Genomic DNA, 24,978 nt, shown 5'->3' with positions numbered 1-24,978 from the left:
CCCTCTCGAGGGCCCTCCATTGATCATAACATTCTTCTAGATGAATATGGAGCTCGTTTGCAGGTCCGCTGCGATTCTTTGGAGGCCTGCAGTTGTTCAGAGGAGGGGGAAAGGCGAGGCATGGCGCAGACACTCAGCGCAAAAGAGATCATTCATGAAGGGCTCAGGTGGTGAAAATCCTCATAGTGGAAGAGGCCCACCAGTTCAGACAGTGAAAGGGCAAGGGAGAAAAGGCAACGTTTGCTGGCGAGGGGAATGGGGAGGATTAAATGGAGGGAAAGTGGGGCGTGTGCTTACATCCAGGCACTAACGGGGAAAGAGGAGGATTGAAGGGTTGATGAAGTCTGACAGGCTGTCCCGTTCCGCTCTGATTTCTTCTCGATGCGTCAAACGGAGCTTGGTTTGGGCCTGCGTATCCCGCATGCGGAATCCCGTTATTTTTACTCTCTCGTTATGCGCTGCTCTTCCATGAGCGCTGAATTGGCTTTGCTTATTATGAAACCTATGATGTTTGGCATTCTCGTTTGCAGAATACTGTTGGGATAACCCGCTGGGTGGGGTACCAATAGGCATTTTACCATACAGTCCTTCTGAAGTTACCAAGGAAGGGTTCTGACAGCGCCCGATGGGGCCGGGTTTCTTCTGTTTTTCTGAGAAGCTGGAAAGCCCTGAGGTATCGGAACGTTATTGGACATTTGCAGTTTCCCGTCTTTTCTCGAAGGGGACGTGGGGAACCTCTGTGAACAGACAACCTGGCCTGCAGACGGATCGGCGGAAGGCCTGCTCAAGTGAGCTGAAGACAGCTGAGAGTTCACTTGCTCCCCGTAAGCGGCACATGACGGAGTCGCTGCATTTAGTATTTGGTATCCAACCATGTGTATCCATTGTAAGATGAATTTGTATTCTGTATGGCTGGTTTTAGAGCAGGGAATTACAGGACACTTTGAGGATATACAGAGGCTTTACATTCAGCGTTACCAAAGGCTATTTCTGTATTAATACCATTACGGGTGTTCGGCGGGTAGGCTTCCTGCAATTTTGTATTCGTTCCATCAGGGAAGCTGTTTCTTTGTAGACGCCGGACTGCAAATGTATAGGGGTGGGAAACCAAACTGCTGTGATTCAGGAGCAGTGGTGAAATCTGCGAATCTTGCAGGAGACAAGTTGTTTCCTTGGGTTAACAGGTCCCATATGCCCTGGACGGCAGGATTATTAGACGGCTGGCTGAAGTACTGGCTCGGTCCTTCCGGATCGTTTCCCCCAAGGACTCTTCTTGCTTGATCCGTTTTGGAATATTCTTTATCTGCACCAGTTTTTCCTCTAACTTGAGATGAGAAAGTGTTAAAATCCGTATGATTCCTCCCACCGTCGGTATTTAATTGCTTCTTGTCATAACCATGCATGTTCTGATATTCTAGACTGTCGTTTTGATTGATCCCAGGCCGTTTGAAAACCTTGTTTGTGGGACCAGCATCCCTGAACATCTTTTCGGGAGACCGAGGGCAAGGATCGGCGAGCACGTGCCAGGTTCCTGTAAGGTGGAAACTGTCAAGGTCTTTCTTTAACGACTCTGCGGAGGATGACTCCCTCGTGTTTTCTTCGTAAGGGTGCAACGTGCCAACTGAGTTAGTGAGATCTTTGTTTTCCAAAATATTTTTCGGAAAAAGCCCTGAGAAACTGTTCTCTGGATCTGATGACCGCATGGGTGGAAACAATCTTGAAAGAGAGTTCCTGTAAAAGACAATTTTTTTTTAATGCTAAACACTTTGTTCCATCAACACAATGTATGAAAGCTAGATTGTACATGGTCAGACTTGAAAAATACTTTACAATGCTCTCGGCTTCTATTTTAATAACAATCCATAATCAGCATGAATCCTCTGAAATTCCGAAGAGACACCTTTACTGTGGGGTATATTTGGGCTGAACCTTTGTTTTCAAAAACAGTTAAATCCTTTGTGATAACTCCAATGACAATTTTAATTACATGAGGAAGGAATTTGGATAAACTGGGCAATAATGTCAAGAAGAAGATATTGGATTTATATCCCGCCCTCCACTCCGAAGAGTCTCAGAGCAGCTCAAAATCTCCTTTCCCTTCCTCCCCCACAACAGACACCCTGTGAGGTAGATGAGGATATTGGATTCATATCTCGCCCTCCACTCTGAAGAGTCTCAGAGCGGCTCACAATCTCCTTTACCTTCTTCCCCCACAACAGACACCCTGTGAGGTGGGTGGGGCTGGAGAGGGTTCTTACAGCAGCTGCCCTTTCAAGGACAACCTCTGCCAGAGCTACGGCTGACCCAAGGCCATTCCAACAGGTGCAAGTGGAGGAGTGGGGAATCAAACCCGGTTCTTCCAGATAAGAGTCTGCACACTTCACTACTATGGCTGACCCAAGGCCATTCCAGCAGCTGCAAGTGGAGGAGTGGAGAATCAAACCCGGTTCTCCCAGATAAGAGTCTGCCCACTTAACCACTATGGCTGACACAAGGCCATTCGAGCAGGTGCAAGTGGAGGAGTGGAGAATCAAACCCGGTTCTCCCAGATAAGAGTCCGCACACTTAATCACTACACCAAACTGGCTCTCTATTAGAGCTATGACTGACCCATAGAGCTATGACTGACCCAAGGCCATTCCAGCAGCTGCAAGTGGAGGAGTGGGGAATCAAACCCAGTTCTCCCAGATAAGAGTCTGCACACTTCACCACTAAACCAAACTGGCTCTCAAGACAATTGTGCTCTGTTTAGAAATAAACACAGGGCAAGTGTATTTCCACTTTGCTCTTCTTAGCAATAATATATTTTTTCTAGTCTGTTTAAAATAATCACAGCTTTTCTACAACAAAAGGAGAGAAAGCCATTTAAATCTAACACAGCCTCCACACTGAATAAGACGCAGGCTGTGCAAACATACATGAAACACACATAACTGCAGTACAATTTACTTCAACAGTTCCAGTACAGCTGCCGTGTTACTTTATAACAACACGTAAATAGTCAACATTGCTTACCAGTCTGTTACAGGTTCTTGCTTGTTCGGTTCCTCTAGGATGCTTGACACTAAACCAAACATGTCAGGCCCGCTGCCGGAGTACGACAGGTTTATCTGTGCCCTGCAAATGAGATGTTTGAACACCACATGTAGAAACAAGCAGAGGTACCTTGAGCAGGCGCAAGAACCTTTGATTTGAGGCAGGAGGCTTATAGCAAACCTTTGGGGTTTTAAGAACATAAGAGAAGCCATGTTGGATCAGGCCAATGGCCCCTCCAGTCCAACACTCTGTGTCACATAAGAACAGAAGAGAAGCCCTGTTGGATCAGGCCAATGGCCCATCCAGTCCAACACTCTGTGTCACATAAGAACATAAGAGAAGCCATGTTCGATCAGGCCAATAGCCCATCCAGTCCAACACTCTGTGTCTCATAAGAACATAAAGAGAAGCCATGTTGGATCAGGCCAATGGCCCCTCCAGTCCAACACTCTGTGTCACGTAAGAACATAAGAGAAGCCATGTTGGATCAAGCCAATGGCCCATCTAGTCCAACACTCTTTATCACATAAGAACATAAGAGAAGCCATGATGGATCAGGCCAATGGCCCATCCAGTCCAACACTCTCGTGTCACACAGTGGCCAATATATATGTGTGTGTGTGTGTATATATATACACACACATACACACACACACATACTTACATACATATAACACATACACATACACACACACTGTGGCTAATAGCCACTGATGGACCTCTGCTCCATATTATTATTAAATCTCCTCAAAGCTGGCTATGCTTTTAGCCGCCACCACCTCCCATAGCAGTGAATTCCACATGTTAATCACCCTTTGGATGAAGAAGTATTTCCTTTTATCCGTTTTAACCAGACTGCTCAGCAATTTCATCGAAGGCCCACGAGTTCTCGTATTGTGAGAAAGGGAGAAAAGGACTTCTTCCTCTACTTTCTCCACCCCAGGCATAATCTTGTCAACCTCTATCATGTCACCCCGCAGTCGACGTTTCTCCAAGCTAAAGAGCCCCAAGCGTTTGAACCTTTCTTCATATAAAAATGACTTTTTTTCAAATAAATATGACTAATTCTATTCCACTAACCTGAATTTATTGTAAAATTGTAAGGAACAAATCTGCCAGTATATAAAAATCTTTTGGAAATGACATGCTTCCAATGACTGTCGTGCTTCCAAATGAACATACGAAGCTGCCTTCTGCTGAATCAGACCCTTCGTCCATCAAAGTCAGTACTGTCTACTCAGAATGGTAGCTGCTTTTCAGCGTCTCAGATAACATCACCTACTGCCTAACCCTTCTAACTGGAGATGCTGCGGATTGAACCTGGAACCTTTTGCATTCATTTGGAATGCTGTGTACAATTGTAGTCACCACACCTCAAAAAAGATATTAAAGCATTTGGGGAAAGTGCAGGAAAGGGCAACTAGAATGATTAAAGGGTTGGAATACTTTCCCTATGAAGAAAGGTGAAAGCCCTTGGGGCTCTTTAGTTTGGAGAAACGATGACCGAAGGGTGACATGATAGAGGTTTACAAGATTATGCATGGGGTAGAGAAAGAAGCACTTTTCTCTCTTTCTCACAATACAAGAACTCGCGGACACTCAATGAAATTGCTGAGCAGTTGAGTTAGAACGGATAAAAGGAAGTACTTCTTCATCCAAAGAGTGATTAACACGTAGAATTCACTGCCACAGGAGGTGGCGGCGGCTACAAGCAAAGATGGCTTCAAAAGGGATTGGATAAACATATGGAGCAGAGGTCCATCAGTGGCTATTAGCCACAAGGTATAGATGGAACCTGGAACCTCCCATGGATTTCTGCCTTGACGTGGTGAGAGGTCTTGCACAGTTCAGTGAGGCTGTGGGCTATGCCATGCAAGGGCTACCCAAGGCCACAGCTGAGAACCCAGACGAAACGTAATCCACTGGAGAAGGAAATGGCAACGCACTCCAGTATCCTTACCAAGAAAACCCCATGGACAGTAACAAAAGGCTAAAAGATACAGCGCTGGAGGATGAGCCCCTCAGGTCAGAAGGTGCCCAATATGCTACTGGGGAAGAGCGGAGGGCAAGTCCAAGTAACCACAGAAAGAGTGAAGCAGCTGGGCCAAAGCCAAAAGGATGCTCAGCTGTGGATGTGTCTGATGGTGAAAGAACAGTCCAATGCTGCAAAGAACAATACTGCATTGGAACGTGGAATGTTAAGATCTATGAATCAAGGTAAGCTGGATGTGGTCAAACAAGAGACAGCAAGACTGAACATCGACATATTGGGGATCAGCGAACTAAAATGGATGGGAATGGGTGAATTTAACTCAGAGGATCAATACATCTATTATTGTGGGCAAGAGTCCCGTAGAAGAAATGGCGTGGCCTTTATAGTTAACAAGAGAGTGAGGAAGGAAGTAATGGGATACAATCTCAAAAATGATAGCATGATCTTGGTCCGTATCCAAGGCAAACCATTCAATATCACAGTAATCCAAGTCTATGCCCCAACCACTGATGCAGAAGAGCCTGAAGTGGACCAGTTCTATGAAGATCTACAACACCTTCTAGAATTAACACCCAAAAAAGATGTCCTCCTCATCATAGGGGACTGGAATGCCAAAGTAGGAAGTCAAAAGGTGACCGAAACAACTGACAAGTTTGGCTTTGGAGAACAAAATGAAGCCGGGCAAAGGCTAGTAGAGTTTTGTCAAGAGAACAAGCTGGTCATAACGAGCACCCTCTTCCAACAACCTAAAAGGCGACTCTACATGTGGACATCCCCTGATGCACAACACAGAAATCAGATTGATTATATACTCCGCAGTCAAAGATGGAGAAGCTCCTTACAGTCAGCAAAAACAAGACCTGGAGCTGACTGCGGCTCAGATCATGAGCTACTCATCGCAAAATTCAGGCGAAAACTGGGGAAACCATCAGGCCATTCAGGTTTGACCTTGATCACATCCCTTATGAATATACAGTGGAGGTGAAGAATAGGTTTAAGGAACCAGAGTTGATAGACAGAGTGCCGGAAGAACTATGGACAGGGGTTCGTGACATTGTACAGAAGGCAGCAATCAGCATCATCCCAAAGAAAAAGAAATGCAAGAAAGCAAAGTGGCTGTCTGATGAGGCTTTACAAATAGCTGAGGAAAGAAGGAAAGCGAAAGGCAAAGGTGAAAAGGAAGGATTCACCCAACTGAATGCAGATTTTCAGAGAACAGCAAGGAGAGATAAGGAGGCCTCCTTGAAAGAACAATGCAAAACAACAAAGGAAAATAATAGAATGGGAAGGACAAGAGATCTCTTCAAGAAAATTGGAGAAATCAAGAGAATGTTTCGTGCAAAGATGGCCATGATAAAGGACAAAAACGGTAGGGACCTAACAGAAGTAGAAGAGCTCAGGAAGAGGTGGTAAGAATACACAGAAGAATTATACAAGAAGGATCTCAATGACCTTGACAACCATAACAGTGAAATCGCTGACCTTGAGCCAGACATCCTGGAGTGTGAAGTCAAATGGGCCTTAGAAAGCATTACTAACAACAAAGCGAGCGGAGACGACGGTATCCCAGTTGAGCTATTCAAAGTCCTAAAGATGATGCTGTTAAAGTGATGTACACATTATGTCAACAAATTTGGAAAACGCAACAGTGGTCACAGGATTGGGAAAGGTCAGTTTATATCCCAATCCCAAAGAAGGGTAATACCAAGGAATGTTCAAACTATCGCACCATTGCGCTCATTTCACATGCCAGCAAGGTCATGTTAAAGATCCTACAAGCTAGGCTTCAGCAGTACGTAGATCGGGAACTACCAGAGTTCAAGCTGGGTTTCAGAGAGGTAGAGGAACTAGAAAACAAATTGCCAACATTCGCTGGATTATGGAGAAAGCATGGGAGTATCAGAAAAACATCTATTTCTGTTTCATTGACTATGCTAAAGCCTTTGTGTGGATCACAACAAACTGTGGCAAGTCCTTAAAGAGATGGGAGTACCAGACCACCTCATATGTCTCCTGAGAAAGCTGTATAAGGCTCAAGAAGCAACTGTCAGAACGGGATATGGGAACAACAGATTGGTTTAGTTTAGTTTAGTTTATTCAGTGTATATCCCGCCCTTCCCACCGAGGCGGCTCAGGGCGGCTCACGACATATACAATCTAACATAGAGTTTGGTTTTAAAAATACATCAATTTGCAACCATTAAAACAGTAAAATAGGAAATAGGAAAATAGGAGTTTGACAAAGATGTATATTGTCACCCTGCTTATTTAATTTATATACAGAGTACATCATGCGGAATACTGGCCTGGATGAAGAGAAGCAGGAATTAAGATTGCCGGGGAAACCATCAACAACCTCAGATATGCAGATGATACCACTCTAATGGCAGAAAGTGAGGAGGATCTAAAGAACGTCTTGTTGAGGGCGAAAGAGGAGAGCACAAAAGTAGGGTTGAAACTCAACATCAAAAAACCTAAGATCATGGCATCTGGCCCCATCACACCATGGCAAACAGAAGGGAAGACTTGGAAGTAGTGACAGACTACACATTTCTGGGATCCAAGATTAAATTAAATTTAAAATTAAAAGACGTTTGCTCCTTGGGAGGACAGCTATGGCGAACCTGGGCAGTATAATAAAAGGTAGAGACATCACCCTGCCAACCAAAGTCCGTATAGTCAAAGCGATAGTATTCCCAGTAATAATGTATGGCTGTAAGAGCTGGACCATAAGGAAGCCGAGCGAAGAAGAATAAATGCGTTTGAGCTGTGGTGCTGGAGAAGACTCTTGAGAGTCCTTTGGACTGCAAGAAGATCCAATCAGTCAGTCTAAGGAAATCAACCCAGACTGTTCCCTGGAAGGATGCTGAAGCTGAAGCTCAAATACTTTGGGCCACCAAATGAGAAGGGAGCACTCACTGGAGAAGATCCTGATGCTGGGAAAGACAGAAGGCAAAAGAAGGAGACGGCAAAAGATGAGATGGCTGGACAGTGTTACTGATGTAACTAACATGAATTTGAGCAGACTTTCGGAGGATGGTGGAAGACAGGAGGGCCTGGTGTGACTTTGTCCATGGGGTCGCAAAGAGTCGGACTGACTGTGTGACTAAACAACAAATAGATGGAACTCTCTGTCTGGCAAGTGATGCTCTGTAGTGTTGGTGCTTTGGCAACAGTGAGAGGGGCCTCTAGTATCCTGGCCCCACTGATGGACCTCCTGATAGCACCTGTTTTTTGGCCACTGTGTGACATAGAGTGTCGGACTGGATGGGCCATTGGCCAGATCCAACCTGGCTTCTCTTATGTTCTTAAGCAGATGCTCTAAAATTGAGCCACAGCCCCTCCCAGAAGATGTCTAGAAATGCTCTCCCACATGGCAATCACTTCATACCTTTTTTTGGTGCAATCTTGCAATGAACCAACACCCGTGGTGTCATCGGCACATGTCGACCAGCTACTGTATAACTGGGGAGACTCCACATTGGGTGGTGTATTCGTGATCCCTCCGAACAGTGGCGAGAACAACTGTGCATCCATTTCTGGCTTAGTGCCGTTTACCTGAAGTCAAATTAAAAGACCGGTTTTAGAAGTAGGAGATTCAGAGACCAGGTGCAAAGCCAAGTACAATTCCTCCTGAAGAAAACAATATTGCCTCCAGTTATCAGTTGCCACCCAGACCGTGTTAGGAAGAAGAACTTCAGAATCTGAAACAGCATCTCTTGAATGAATGCTGCATCAGACTGGTAAATAAAATAGGCAAGAAGAGACAGCTAAATAAGTAGCTTTAAAAAGTCCTGGTTTTAACTGGACCAGCACAACCAATTAGGCAAATTCATCATTTGATGTTTGGATTATTATATGTATCTGGGTTTTATCCTTCCGTTTCGCAAGTCAATAAAACACGCATCCTCTTTCATATAATCCCTAGGATTAATCACCTGAAAAACCTATGAATCTGCCTAGTTCGCCTAATGCTGTATAGCCACAGGGCATCCGTTTGTAGAAATAATTTACATCCATTGGTAAAAAAACAAACATCCATTTGTAAAATGAAAAAAAATAACGTTTTACATCCATTTGTAAAACTGTTATAATATAGCTTTATAAAATAACCAATCTTCAGAAACTAGAATTTTCCACAGCAAAATCAAGCGCTGGAAAAATGTTCCATTTCAGACGGTTTTCTACTCCAAAGAAAAAAAGGAAATTGGCCTTGTCAAGCCCTAATTTTATTTTATCATGTGGGTAGATTAGGAGCAGGCTATATGCACTCTGAAAAGTGCTCCCCCAACCCTATTTCCACTGAACCTTGACACTCCAGGATGCAGGATGCCTTTAAGGGCAGTGACCATTCTTAACGCAGGAGGGGAATAATAGCAGCCAGAGCAAAGACACTTCCACACCATCCTTGGTCATGCAATGCACTCACCTGGGGCTTGTAATGATAGAATGCTTCACTTTGTGTAAGCAGGTCCCCACAGCCCCTGTTTTCATGTGCTGCATTTCCAAACAAGCAGAAATTCAAATTCTTAGCCACAGGTTTCACCTGTTTAAGAAATAATAATTCAACATTTTTTGTCAACAGCTTGAAAAACCGTTGAACCAGGCTGTGTATTTATTTATTTTATTTAATCCCAATCCCTCCCCACCCCCCCCACCCCGTAGAGCGGCCTACATCTTTCCCCTCCGTTTTAGCCTCGCAGCTAACCTAGCAAGGTAGGTTAGGCCACGTTTTGTACAATGAAAAAATATGTAAACTTCAACCACCAATAGTGCGTACATGAAAACAAGCAAAAATTCAAATTCATAGCCACAAGTCTCACCTGTTTAAAAAAAAAAACCTAACTGCACATTTTTGTCAACAGCTTGAAAAACCAAGTTGTGTAGTTATTTATTTAATTTAACCCCAACTTTCTCCCCAATGGGGTCCCAAAGTGGCCTATGTCTTTCCCCCCACCCCCATTTTAGCCTCACAACTAACCTAGCGAGGTAGTTTAGGCCAAGTTTTGTACAACTAAAAGTTAACTGACAGATATGTAAGCTTCAACCAGAGATCGTGCATATTTGAAAAAAAGCATACAGAACAGAGGCAGGGACAAATCACGGCCAGGGATCCGTGCTCTGCCCATAGTAGTTTTTAAATCTGCCTTCAGGTCGATTGAACAACCTTTTGGAAGCTCTGGATGGACTACCACACAGGCAAAGACTGTCTGAACACTACATGGGAGAAAGAAACACAACGGATGAGGCTGCCTTATATCGAATCAGTCCCTTGGTCCATCAATGTCAATATCGTCTCTTCAGGCTGGCAGAAGCTCTCTCCAGGGTCCCAGGGTCTTTTACATCACCTACTGCCTGGTCCTTAACTGGAGATGCCAGGAACTGAACCTGGCACTCTCTGCATGCCATGCTTTGCCACTGAGCCCTTTCCACTAGGTCTCTCACCACTCTTGAGAATTCCAGCTTGGGAGTTGGCTTCAAATCATCATTTCTTCGTAGCATCCCTTTGCTATAAAGTTGGTGACGACTCCACCGACGCATTCTACAAGTCTATTACTTAACGGGCTTTGTTCACAACAGCGGTACCACGCAAGCCAGCAGTTTACAGATCTCAGCTGCAGCAAGCTCCGTTGCCAAGTGCTCCCAACAGTATTATACAAAATGGAGCGGGGATCACAGCTGAGCTCCATCAAGAAGAAGATGAAGAAGATATTGGATTTATATCCCGCCCTCCACTCTGAAGAGTCTCAGAGCAGCTCACATTCTCCTTTCCCTTCCTACCCCACAACAGACACCCTGTGAGGTAGATGAAGATATTGGATTTATATCCCACCCTCCACTCCAAAGAGTCTCAGAGTGACTCACAATCTCCTTTCCCTTCCTCCCCCACAACAGACACCTGTGAGGTAGATGAAGATATTGGATTTATATCCCGCCCTCCACTCCGAAGAGTCTCAGAGCGGCTCACAATCTCCTTTCCCTTCCTCCCCCACAACAGACACCCTGTGAGGTGGGTGGGGCTGGAGAGGGCTCTCACAGCAGCTGCCCTTCCAAGGACAACCTCTGCCAGAGCTATGGCTGACCCAAGGCCATTCCAGCAGCTGCAAGTGGAGGAGTGGGGAATCAAACCCGGTTCTCCCAGTTAAGAGTCCGCACACTTAACCACTACACCAAACTGGTCTCCAACTGCTGACGCATTCATTCTGGTCCTACGAGGACATTCAGTAGCAAAAAAATAATAATAATAAAAAAGTCTTGAAAACAGCAAAAATCCAAAACCTCAACATGGCCCCAAGATAACATGGGAGGACAGGACAGGAAAACCTCGCTAAAATCAAGTCTGTCTGGGTCTACGCAAGGCTTGGATAGCTTTTCTGGGAAGCCTACACACACACTAGTCCCGAGTTGCACAACGGAAGCCAGGTAGGGTGCACCTGACCTGCGGCGCTCTAACAGTCTAGGAGCATTTCCTTCCAGCCAGACAGACCTTGCAGATTTCTATTTCGTCTGGGGTCTCTGCAAGGTCCGTTCTTTACATCTGCCGCCTTGCTTCCTCAGACTCAGACAAAGGGGGAAATCTACCCTGACTCTGCACATTTCCTTGAAGTTCCAAACAAACCTGCGCAGCAGCGGTACCCCTGGTTTCTATGAGAGCGCAATCAGGAACACAAGCCACCGGGAGCGAACAGCGGCCCCGCCTCTACGTCCTACCGACTCCTCAGCCGTAGGAGACTTCCACATGACTCTCTGCAACTCAGATACGGGCACTGTTGCCAGGCTATGGCTAGCGTCTCTTCTCCGCCCGCTGGACGCATGAACGCAAAAAAAGCAAGGCGAACGCAGGGCTGCTCGGTTGCAAACTTCAAACGCAAACGGTCAAATGTTAATGCAAGCTTTCCAGGGAACTACTGGGTCGTGAATCCACACAGAAACCACTGAAAGCTTGCTTCAAAGCCAAACAAATCCTCCCCCAAACAAAGAATTCCAGTTTCAGTGGCTTTGCAGCGGTAACTCTTTCCTCTCACAAGGGATAACGAATGTCAAAAGTCCATGACTGACGTACTAGAACAAGACAAACGCTGCAGCTATGTTTTTGGCTTTCTCCCTTTACAACAAGCTTCAGCCATGCCCTGACGTTATCTGAGAGAACCCAGGTTTGATTCCCCACTCCTCCACTTACAGCTGCTGGAATGGCCTTGGGTTAGCCATAGCTATCTCAGGAGTTGTCCTTGAAAGGGCAACTGCTCTGAGAGCTCTCTCAGCCTCACCCACCTCACAGGGTGACTGTTGTGGGGGGAGAAGATATAGGAGATTGTAAGTCGCTCTGAGTCTCTGATTCAGAGAGAAGGGCAGGGTATAAATCTGCAGCCTCATTCTTCTTGGAATGCAAGTGTGTTGGAAGAATTATGGGAACTGTAGTCTTCAGGCAATTGTGCAATAGAAGAAGAGATTGGTTTTACACCCTGCCCTTCAATCGGAGTCTCAGAATGGCTTACAATCTCCTTTCCCTTCCTCTCCCTGCTACAGACACCTATGATAGGTGGAGCTGAGAGAGCTCTTTCAAGAACTGCTCTGAGAGAACAGTGACTGACCCAAGGTCTCCCCATCAGCTGCAAGTGGAGGAGGGGGGAATCAAACCTAGTTCTCCCAGATAAAGAATCCATGCCCTTAACCACTGCACCAAACTGGCTCTCAAAATAGTCCAGGGCTCCAGCAGAGCAGCTGTTTGCAAAGCATCTGCAGCAGCTACATAAAGGAGTGAACAGCTTCATTCAACTAAGCATAAGAACATAAGAATATAAAAGAAGCCATGTTAGATCAGGTCAATGGCCCATCCAGTCCAACACTCTGGGTCACACAGTGACAAATTTTTATATATATATATATATATACACACACACACATACTGTGACTAATAGCCACTGATGGACCTCTGCTCCATATTTTTATCTAAACCCCTCTTGAAGCTGGCTATGCTTGTGGCCGCCACCACCTCCTGTGGCAGTGAATTCCACATGTTAATCACCCTTTGGGTGAAGAAGTACTTCCTTTTATCCGTTTTAACCTGTCTGCTCAGCAATTTCATCGAATACCCACGAGTTCTTGTATTGTGAGAAAGGGAGAAAAGGACTTCTTTCTCTACTTTCTCCATCCCATGCATTATCTTGTAAACTTCCATCATGTCACCCCTCAGTCGACGTTTCTCCAAGCTAAAGAGCCCCAAGTGTTTTAACCTTTCTTCATAGGGAAAGTGTTCCACCCCTTTAATCATTCTAGTTGCCCTTTTCTGGACTTTCTCCAATGCTATAATATCTTTTGAGGTGCGGCGACCAGAACTGCACACAGTACTCCAAATGAGACCGCACCATCGATTTATACAGGGGTATTATGAACAGTACTTCAATTAAGCATGAACAGTACTTCAATTAAGTTTAAACTGATACCTCAGTTTGGCTGTTTGCCTAAGTTACTGATGTTCAGAGCCCCTCTATCTAAATATGAGTGAGGGGAAAAGAGGAGGGAAGGGGGGGAGGAGAGATGAGAAACCCATCAAGATGTCATCAAGGACCAACTTCCATAAGATTATTCTGAGGCTTATTTGTCATTTTTTTTTTTTTGCTCTCTTGTATTTTGCAAGCTTTTACGGTCTATAACAGAAGTGGTCAAACCTGCTTCATGCAAAAGCCGCACAGAAGAAACATCAGATCATAGAATCAGAGTTGGAAGGGATCTTCAGGGTCATCTAGTCCAACCCCTGCACAATGTTCGAGAGCCGCAAGACAGGAACATCAAATGTTTGAGAGCCGCGAGGGAGGGAGGGAAGGAGGATGGGGAGGGAGAGGTGGAAAGAAGGCAACTTTAACATTAAATGCATTCTCTGAGCCACCGACTGGCTTGGAGAAGTGATTTAAGCGAGAAATGCCTTCTCTAAGCTGGCTGACGGGGCAGTGGGGGCTTCCAGATGCACACAATATATGCGGAAGAGCCACACGTGGCTCCCGAGCCACAGTTTGGCCACTCCTATAAGCTGCTTATAAACAGTCTATAAAGTGTTTGCAACCAAAGCACTCTCATTGTCGTTCAGCTCGATTCAGGTGGGTTGCCACGCTGGTCTGAAGCAGCAGAACAAAGTTTGAGTCTAGCGGTGTCTTTAAGACCAACAAAGTTTAATTCCTGGGTATAAGCTTTTGTGCACACGAAGATGAAAGCTCATACCCAGAATAAAACTTTCATTGGTCTTAAAATTGCCACTGGATTCAAAGCTTATTCTTTCAGCCTCCCCTCTTTCACAGGAACGAGAATAAGGCAAATGGGCAAGCTTCACATACCCATACGTGCTCCTTGCAGGGTCAGAACGAAATAGCAGGATACTAGGGCGGGGGGGCAGACGGCAGGCGCCTAATCTCCTTACAAGGCGCAGAGTAGGGTTGCCAAGTCCAATGCAAAAAATCTCTGGGGACTTTGGGGGTGGAGCCAGGAGACGTTGCGGGTGGAGCCGGGAGCAAGGGTGTGACAAAGGGAACTCCAAAGGGACTTCCGGCCATCACATTTAAATGGACTGCACACCTTCTAAGCTGAGTTAGCATGAGCTAGCTCACAGATTTTTAGCCTCTAGCTCACAAATTTTTGACTTCGTTCAGGAAGGATGTCCCCCAGAGCACACTAATCCATGCAGTAGCTCACAACTTTAATGCCAGAAGCTCACAAAGTAGAATTTTTGCTCACAAGACTCTGCAGCTTAAAGCGAACATTGGCTGGGGGGCTGGGTACATATATGAACTTATGAAGCTGCCTTATACTGAATCAGACCCTCAGTCTATCAAAATCAGTATTGTCTACTCAGACTGGCAGCAGCTCTCCAGGGTCTCAAGCTGAGGTTTTGCACGCCTATTTGTCTGGACCCTTTTCAGTCGGAGATGCCAGGGATTGAACCTGGGACCTTCTGCTTACCAAGCAGATGCTCTACCACTGATGTTTGAGGGAGGGAAGGAAGGAAGATAGAAGGGGAGGAAGAGGTAGAAAGAAAGCAACTTTAAATGCATTTTCCAAGCCACCAGCTGGCTTGTATAAATTATTTAAAGAGACAATGCCTTCTCCAAGCTGTACAATGGGGTGGGGGGGCTTCCAGAACCACATCATACAGGGATGGCCAACAGTAGCTCTCCAGATGTTTTTTGCCTGCAACTCCCATGGCTATGCTGGCTGGGGCTGATGGGAGTTGTAGGCAAAAAACATAAGAGAAGCCATGTTGGATCAGGTCAATGGCCCATCCAGTCCAACACTCTGTCACATAGTGGCCAAAAAAATTATCTATATATATACACACACATACACACACACATATATATATACAAATTGTGGCTAATAGCCACTGATGAACCTATGCTCCATATTTTTATCTAACCCCCTCTTGAAGCTGGCTATGCTTGCAGCCGCCACCACCTCCTGTGGCAGTGAATTCCACATGTTAATCACCCTTTAGGTGATGAAGTACTTCCTTTTTTTCCATTTAACCTGACTGCTCAGCAATTTCATTGAATGCCCACGAGTTCTTGTATTGTGAGAAAGGGAGAAAAGTACTTCTTTCCCTACTTCCTCCATCCCATGCATCATCTTGCAAACCTCTATCACGTCACCCCACAGTCCACATTTCTCCAAGCTAAAGAGCTCCAAGCGTTTTAACCTTTCTTCATCGGGAAAGTGTTCCAACCCTTGAATCATGCTAGTTGCCCTTTTCTGCACTTTTCCCAATGCTAGAATATCCTTTTGGAGGTGCGGTGACCAGAATTGCACACAGTGCTCCAAACGAGACCGCGCCATCGATTTATACAGGGGCATTCGAGGGACGGTGGCTCAGTGGTAGAGCATCTGCTTGGGAAGCAGAAGGTCCCAGGTTCAATCCCCGGCATCTCCAAAAAAGGGTCCAGGCAAATAGGTGTGGAAAACCTCAGCCTGAGACCCTGGAGAGCTGCTGCCAGTCTGAGAAGACAATACTGACTTTGATGGACCAAGGGTCTGATTCAGTATAAGGCAGCTTCACATGTTGCTCATATGTTCATTATGATACTGGCTGATTTGGTTTCAACATCTGGAGAGCTACCACTGGCCACCCTGAATATGTGTGTAAGAGCCCCAGTTTGGCCACTCCTGCAACAGGTCACCATGGAGACACTTCCCTCCCCCCCCCCGCGCTTTCTGATGACCCTGAAGGGGGGGAGGGGTCCAAACAGAGGGACCCCCGCCCCCACCGGGAGATTGGCAACCCCCGGCGCAGAGGCCCAGCCTTCCCCCGCTGGATAGGGAATTTCTCCCTTTGAGCCTCGCCTTCCCCTTCCCCAGCTGCGCCTCACCTCAGGCCGGGGGGTCCCTCCCGGGAGGGGGACGGCCAGAGCCCGAGCGCCGTCGGCCACCATCTTAGCTCGGCCCGGCCCCCTTCCGCTGGCCTCTGAAGGGAGGGCGGCCGCGCAGGCGCACAGCAGTCCCGCAAGGCCCAGCGACGCGCGAGCAAGGGGCGGGGCCTGGCTCTGCCAGGGCTCCGGGCGGGAACTTTGGCGGGGAAGGAGGAGGTGCCAGCCGTGGCTCCGCCCTCCCCCCCGCCCTCCGTGCCGTCGTCTCGCGAGGGAGTGCGCGCGCGCTCTGCCCGCCAAAAGGGGAACGTTGGCTGAGGAGGGGGAAGGGCGGTGGAAAAACGCTGATTCAAAAAAAAAAATTCGCCTCAGCTGAGGAGGGAGACCGTTGCTCATTAGCATATGCGACTCAGGCGGGGGGGGGCAAGGGTAGCGCTCCACTTTTCGCCTACAACTCCCATCAGCCCCAGCCAGCATAGCCAATGGCTGGGGCTGATGGGAGTTGTAGGCAAAAAAAAAAAATCTGGAGAACTACCCTAAACCGCCCCTGTGGGTTTCAGGGTTGCCAATCCCCAGGTGTGTGTGGGGGGGAAGCAATAGCTCCGTGTAATAGCCTCTTGCAATGCAAATGGTTTTCGATAATGTCCAATAAAGATGTTTTTATACACTTGTAGTAGAGAATTGATTCCTTTATTCATACAGGCATATCCGAGCGAATTTTACCACTCATGTGCTTCGCTCATCGCAGCCAAAATAATTTTCAACGAGGTGGGGCAGGAGATCTCCCTCTTTGGAGGCCCTCCCCCCACTTTAGGGTCATCAGAAAGGGGGGTGGGGGGAGGAAAATGTCTGCTGGGAACTCTGGGACGGTGGCTCAGTGGTAGAGCATCTGCTTGGGAAGCAGAAGGTCCCAGGTTCAATCCCCGGCATCTCCAACTAAAAAGGGTCCAGGCAAAGAGGCGTGAAAAACTTCAGCTTGAGACCCTGGAGAGCCATGAATGGGGCTGTGGCTCAGTGGTAGAGCATCTGCTTGGGAAGCAGGAGGTCCCAGGTTCAATCCCCGGCATCTCCAACTAAAAAGGGTCCAGGCAGATAGGTGTAAAAAAAGCCTCAGCTTGAGACCCTGGAGAGCCGCTGCCAGTCTGAGAAGACAATACTTTGATGGACCAGAGGTCTGATTCAGTATAAGGCAGCTTCATATGTTCTTTAGGGGAGGGACAGTGGCTCAGTAGCAGAGCATCTGCTTGGTAAGCAGGAGGTCCCAGGTTCAACCCCCGGCATCTCCAAAAAAGGGTCCTGGGAAAAAGGCATGAAAAACCTCAGCTTGAGACTCTGGAGAGCTGCTGCCAGTCTGAGTAGACAATACTGACTTTAGGGAGGGACAGTGGCCCAGTGGTAGAGCATCTGCTTGGGAAGCAGGAGGTCCCAGGTTCAATCCCCGGCATCTCCAACTAAAAAGGGTCCAGGCAGATAGGTGTAAAAAAAGCCTCAGCTTGAGACCCTGGAGAGCCGCTGCCAGTCTGAGAAGACAATACTTTGATGGACCAGAGGTCTGATTCAGTATAAGGCAGCTTCATATGTTCTTTAGGGGAGGGACAGTGGCTCAGTAGCAGAGCATCTGCTTGGTAAGCAGGAGGTCCCAGGTTCAACCCCCGGCATCTCCAAAAAAGGGTCCTGGGAAAAAGGCATGAAAAACCTCAGCTTGAGACTCTGGAGAGCTGCTGCCAGTCTGAGTAGACAATACTGACTTTAGGGAGGGACAGTGGCCCAGTGGTAGAGCATCTGCTTGGTAAGCAGGAGGTCCCACGTTCAATCCCCCGGCATCTCCATCTAAAAAAGGTCCAGGCAAGTAGCTGTGAAAGACCTCAGCTTGAGACTTTGGAGAGCCACTGCCAGTCTGAGTAGACAAGACTGCCTTTGATGGACCCAGGGTCTGATTCAGTATAAGGCAGCTTCATATGTCCATACGAGAAGTTACCTATTCCCTATGGAGACTTATTCCCATAGAAAATAATGGAGAATTGACCCACGGCTCTGGGGAGGGGGCTGTTTTTTTGAGATAGAGGCTGTACCTCCAAAATATATAGTATTGCATAGTTATGACACTTTTGATGTATATATTTTTATTTAATGAACAAAGACATCCACCTGAATGTCGTAACTAATGGACATATGTATGAAAACATGAGATTACCCCAAGAAGTTTAATTTACTATATGTTACTATGTTTATTATGTTACTAAAGAAAATGTAATAAAATAGGTTTTGAAAAATATTTTCTGTATAGCATCCGGGGGCCTCTCCCCAAAATACTTCCTTCTCCCTCTCTCTTGCTCCCTTCTGCATCTCAGCTTGCTTTGCAAGGCTTGCTCAATCACACAGGAGCTACAGAGCAAATGCTCTATTTTCTCCATTGGCTGAGGCTCCTCCCCTGGGGAGGGAAGGCTTGCTTTGCCAGGCTTTCTCAATTGGACAGCACAGCCAAGCCTCTCTTCCTTCCGTTGGCTGAGGCTCCTCTCCCTCCTGGTCCCCTGGGGAAGGAAGAAAAGAGCCAGAGTTTCCTTTGCCCAGTTCCCTGGCTCACAAGGGAGCGAGACAAAGAAAGCACCTTTAAGACCAATGAGTGCTAATGTTTTAAGCATGTTCTTTTCCCAAGCTTTTTTTTTTTGTGTGTGTGTGTTTGTCTATGTCCTTTGTAAAGTTTATATCTCTGCTACCTAAACTTAAATAGGTACACACATGGCATGGCTCAAGGTCTCATTTATGTTAGATCCGGCCCTCATAACAAGTGATTTCAACACCCCTGCCATAGGGTATAATAGAGAACTGATCCATGGGTCTCTGTGAGACAGTTTTTTGAGATAGAGGCACCAAATTTTCAGCGTAGCATCCGGAGCCTCTCCTCAAAACACCATCCAAGTTGCAAAAGGATTGGACTAGGGCAGGGGTGGCTCTTTCACACATATTGTGTGGCTCTCAAAGCCCCCACTGCCCTCTTCGCTGGCTTGGAGAATGCATTTAAAGGCGCTTTCTTTCCACTTCCACCTCCCTCCCCCATTATTTTCCTTCCTTCCTGTCTTGCAGCTCTCGAACATCTGATGTTCATGTCTCGTGGCTCTCAAATATCTGACGCTTATTCTATGTGGTTATGTGACGCTTATTCTATGTGGCTATGTGGAGAGCCAGTTTGGTGTAGTGGTTAAGTGTGCGGACTCTTATCTGGGAGAACCGGGTTTGATTCCTCACTCCTCCACTTGCACCTGCTAGCATGGCCTTGGGTCAGCCATAGCTCTGGCAGAAGTTGTCCTTGAAAGGGCAGCTGCTGGGAGAGCCCTCTCCAGCCCCACCCACCTCACAGGGTGTCTGTTGTGGGGGAGGAAGGGAAAGGAGATTGTGAGCCGCTCTGAGACTCTTCGGAGTGGAGGGCGGGATATAAATCCAATATCTTCATCTACCTCACAGGGTGTCTGTTGTGGGGGAGGAAGGTAAAGGAGATTGTGAGCCCCTCTGAGACTCTTCAGAGTGGAGGGCGGGATATAAATCCAATATCTTCTTCTTCTTTTATGTTAAGCCAGTTTGGCCACCCCTGGACAAGGGGGTCCAATTCCATGAGTCCCCCAAAAAGGTCCCCCTCTGTGTGACTGTGCCTCTCTTGTCATCAACCTCCCTTCCCCACCACTAAAATCGTGTGCGAGGCCAGGGACAGAAGCAGCCTCCAGTGTGTTAAAGCAGAGTTCCCCAACCCCTGGGCCATGGACCGGTACCGGTCCGTGGCCTGTTAGCAACTGGGCCATGAGTATAATTATTTCATTATATATTACAATGTCGCAACAACAAGACGACGACAACATCGGATTTATATCCTGCCATCCCCTCCAAATTTCAGAATCTCAAAGTGGCTCAAAATCTCCTTTTACCTTCCTCCCCCACAACAGATACTCTGTGAGGTAGGTGGGGCTGAGAGAGCTCCCTCAGAAGCTGCCCTTTCAAGAACAACTCTGCGAGAGCTATGGCTGACTCAAGCAGGACCGGATCGACATGTTTTTTGAGGGGGGGGTGCAAAATCAAAGGTATGCAGTCCCTTTAAATGTGATTGCCAGCACTCCCTTTGGAGTTCAGTTATATTTGTCACCCTCCCCTCCCCTGCTCTTGGCTCCACCCCCAAAGTCCCCAGATATTTCTTGAATTGGACTTGGAAACTCTATCCCTCGATTTTTTTTTTAAATTCATGTTTCATAAGGACAGGGCTTTTTATTAAGCAGGAACATGCAGCAACGCAGTTGATCGGCTTGGCATCAGGGGGTGTGGCCTAATATGCAAATAAGTTCACGCTGGGCCTTTTCTACAAAAAAGCCCTATGTGAAAAAATGGTGGCACCAGGGGGTGTGGCCTAACATGCAAACGAGTCCCCGCTGGGCTTTTTTTTACAAAAAAAAGCCCTGCATAAGGATAAAATTTTACTCAAATGGGATGTCTCCTAATTAATTGGGGAATTGGCATTAATTGGAGACTGGTGAGATGGGGAGTAGCTAGGAGATCTTCACCAATGTTTTACAGGGATTTATTCCCTGAGAACGCTCAAATAAACCAGGCTGGATAGCCAGAAAGGTATTTTATTAAGAAAAAGCACGAAGAGTAAAAACATGCATACATAGCACATGGGGAGAACACACACACTATCTAAAAGGAAGGAGCCGGGACACAATGAAAAATATTTGCTGTCTTTGCATTGTACGCAATAGCTCAATAAGTTGACTCCAGCTACACGTCACAATCGCAGGCTGGGATTCTCAGCTAAGCTTCATTGCGCAGTCGCAATAGTAAAGACCCAAGCCTAAATAACTGGCTACCCATCGTGATCTATCTCCCCAAAATCTTGTTGGTCTCAGAGATGCTCGAATCTAACTGTTCTTCTACCGCAGGCTAACTTGACTACTCTCAGAAACTAGAGCTACCGTCTTTTGAAAAGCAAAAAAGGGGATCGATTTCTCGACGGACTACTTCAAACAAGTGATCCCTCTGACACATCTCATTTTGAATACCCCCTCCTATTTAGGCTGTGATCATTGCTTCTAACTAGGGATAGTCATCATCTTCCAACCCAAAAAGAGGATGTTTTCATCAGGTTTTTCAAGAGAGTCCCAAAGAATATGGACAAACGGAAGAGAGACCATCTGGTAACCCTAGAAGCAAGTGTTTTAAGGTTTCAGAAAGACTGTTCATCATTCTGCTGTTACAGTGTTGGCCTGACCCAACGTGGCTTCTCTTATGTTCTTACGCATTCTTCTGGAATTTCTCCCTGTTGTCGTTTGTCCAAGGGACCACTTTTGACTTCTGAGTGTATTGTCAGTTGAAGGGGGACTGACTAGACCAGGGGTGGCTGAACATCAGGTGTTTTGAGAGCTGTAAGATAAGAAGGAAGGAAAATAGAGGGGGGGGAGAGGTAGAAAGCAAGCAACTTTAACTTTCCACGCGATCTCCAAGCTGCCAGCTGGCTTGGCTTGAAGTCACTGAAAGAGAGCAATGCCTTCTCCAAGCTGGCCAACAGGGCAGTGTGAAAGAACTACCATTTGGCCACCCCTGAAATAGGCTTTCCCCATCCCGTATCTGGGGAAGCTGTTCTGAGTTCAAACCAGGCAACACTGATTGCAAACCTCTAGTCTGCCAGGCTTTCCTGCGTGCTCAGCTGTACAACTCAAAAGGCACAAAAATCAGCTCGAGTTTATTGACACAGATAATTTAATGCGTCCTTTAGCAACCTTTACAGTCAGGTGTAAAGTACCCATTACACATGATTCCTTTTCATGGACACACTGTTTCACGTGAACGCTAAGATAAAGTGACGTTTTACCAGGGCGGAGACTCACTGGACCCCTTAAAATAGCTGCTACGCACACACCCCTTCCTTAATTCCAAATGCCTGCCCAACATATGCCTTGCTTAAAATCCTGAATGTAAGATCCTTTCCTGAAGCATCAGGCAGCTGCAGGAAAGTATTCTGAGTCCTGGGGTCCGGCTAAATGATCTAAGTCAGGGGTGGCCAACTGCTGCTCGGTAGCCATGTGTGGCTCTTTCACACATATTGGGCGGCTCTCGAAGATCCCACCACCCCGTTGGCTGGCTTGGGGAAGGCATTACTCTCTTTAAATCAATTCTCCAAGCCAAGCCAGCTGGTGGCTTGGAGAATGCATTTAAAGCTGCTTTCTTTCCACCTCTCCCTCCCCATCTATTTGCCTGCCTTGCGGCTCTTGAACATGACATTCATTTCTTGTGGCTCTCGAACATCTAATGTTTATTCTATGCGGCTCTTATGTCAAGCAAGTTTGGCCGGCCCCGATCTAAGCGATGTGGATCTGGGAATCCGCTGACCATGATCCTTAAGTCACACAGAAAGGAACTTCCCTTAGAAAGAGCTGCAAACGCTCAGTGCAGCTCCAAGCGCTGCAAATGGGGAGAGCAGGCTTTGGGCTTCCCTCCTGGGCTGTTTTAGCCAGTGGAAACAGCCTGTTAGACACCTCCTTTTTGGCTCTAAGTGTCCCGAGTCATGTGATCGCAGGATACAGGAAGCCTGAAGCCCATTTTCCCAGCACGCAAACTTCTCTGATGGCTTCCTAAGGTGAGTCCTGCCCTCTAAATGTGTGGATGACGGATCAGGGGACCCTTAACCTGATTTCTGTCACTCGTATCACAAAGGTGTCCCCTCTGATGTGAACTTGCTGGGCAGTGCTACCGCTGGGTGACCATTAATAGGCCATTATTGGGGGGGGGGGGGGCGGGGAGAAGAGATGAGAACAATCACCCGTCTCCAGTATCAAGAGTGCTCCAGTTCCAGGGCCGGATCTAGGGGGGTGCGCTTGCTCAGGGCACTGCCAGAGGCGGGGGGGGGGGGGCGTCAAATTGGGTATGAAGTCCATTGCATTCTATGGGACCGTAAGACAGAATGGCCCATAAGGGGGCGTCATTTTTTAATTCTGCCCCCCCCTCAAAAAACATGTCGATCCGGTCCCGTTAACACCTATATCTCCTTCCAGCGCCACACTAAAAGATAGACACATGCGAAACGTGGGGCTATCGAGTTCCTTCATATCTTTACTGGATCCAAAGACAAACACGCTTGATTCCACCGTGCGGAATTAGAATTTACGGGCTGAATTAGAATTGATGGATCCGATCTTTCAGTTTGAATCCTCGAAGCTGCATAGTTCTGTCATGTTTTCTGCCCATCGACTCACTCAGTATTCCGCTTGTTCAGCCACCTTTATTCCTCTCTGCGGCTCCACAATAAGAAAAGGCTCCCGGAGGGAGTGCAAGGGGGTGGGTGGGTAGGGGGCTCTGCAAATAGCTGCAGCAATCCACTAGCTGTTGCGGTTATCAGGAACCTCCTAACAAAATGGACTCCTGTATAAACTGGGCCAACGCTTGCTCTCGCTTTCTGTAGTTTATACAAACTTCCATAACTTTACACTGCTACACAATCAGGTGCGGCCACTGCTAGCTATGGCAGAGGGGAATCCGGAACCTCGGGGGTCATATACAAGAAATATTAATTTAAAAAATCCTTGCAAAAGCCTTTCTACGCGATTCTGAAGTCTTAAATCTGGATCTTTTTCCTAAAGCATTTTTAAAAGAACTCTTCTTAAACTGTGAGCAATTCCTGACGGTTAACGAGAACTCATTTGCAAACAGATTACGTCGCTACGATTCTAAAAGGAGCAAAAATAATTTTAAAAAAACCTCCAATTGGAAAGTAATATAGTAAAAGCCATCTGGAGGAACCATTTTGAAATTTTAAATCCAGAATGATATACCTTTCCTTTTCACGCCAGCTTTGAAAACAAAGGGAAAAAAGCATTTTAGCACCCACAGTGATTTAGAACATATTTTGTAAAATAAAGCAGCGTGTGTGTGTTACATATCTTTTTTTTTTTTAAGGGAAAACTTGAGTTATTTTTTTAAAGATAATTCCAAGAGCCTTTGAAGTCAGGTTGGTAGATTTTTAAAAATACTAATAAATTAAAATAAACATTTAATTCTTCCCCCCCTCCCAAAAAAAAACCTGTCAAAAGAACTGATACAAGCGGCGACTGATCTATTCCATAGACCCTCTGCGGTTATCCCAAGTCTAGTCACAGACTGATAGAAAGTTCTTATAAAATATAGTACAACTGTTTTGATTTTTCTTTCTGCTTATCCTCCTAACCGCAGGCCATAGCCAGTAGACCGAAAAATCAAAACAGCTGTACAATAATTCCTTTCTCTCTGGCAAGGAAAAGTGGAGGCTACTCCCAGGGCAAATATGGTGAGAACACAGAAAAGGGGAAAAGCTGGAAGCAGGATCTTCAGGTGGATGCGTTCAGTGCTAGCTGCTGGAACTGAAGAAGACGACGATGACGACATTGGATTTATATTCCGCCCTCCATTCCGAAGAGTATCAGAGCGGCTCACACTCTCCTTCCTCCCCCACAACAGACACCCTGTGAGGTGGGTGGAGCTGAGAGGACTCTCACAGCAGCTGCCCTTTCAAGGACAACTTCTGCCAGAGCTATGGCTGACCCAAGGTCATGCTAGCAGGTGCAAGTGGAGGAGTGGAAAATCAAACCC

General features: G+C 46.6%; 1 protein-coding gene across 1 annotated transcript; it reads right to left on the bottom strand.

The window, feature by feature from the left end:
- Nucleotides 1–960: 960 nt before the first annotated feature.
- LOC132578134 (uncharacterized) lies at nucleotides 961–16,471 on the bottom strand. Its single transcript, XM_060247989.1, has 5 exons — nucleotides 16,381–16,471; nucleotides 9,459–9,575; nucleotides 8,421–8,587; nucleotides 3,016–3,117; nucleotides 961–1,731 (listed from the first exon to the last, which is right to left on the bottom strand). Exons 1-5 carry the CDS (start codon nucleotides 16,441–16,443, stop codon nucleotides 1,053–1,055), a joined length of 1,128 nt encoding a protein of 375 aa, XP_060103972.1. The 5' UTR covers nucleotides 16,444–16,471; the 3' UTR covers nucleotides 961–1,052.
- Nucleotides 16,472–24,978: the final 8,507 nt, after the last annotated feature.

Source organism: Heteronotia binoei, chromosome 10 (genome assembly GCF_032191835.1).
Source record: "Heteronotia binoei isolate CCM8104 ecotype False Entrance Well chromosome 10, APGP_CSIRO_Hbin_v1, whole genome shotgun sequence".
Classification (NCBI taxonomy): Eukaryota; Metazoa; Chordata; class Lepidosauria; order Squamata; family Gekkonidae; genus Heteronotia; species Heteronotia binoei.
This window is presented reverse-complemented; position numbering and strand designations above follow the sequence as displayed.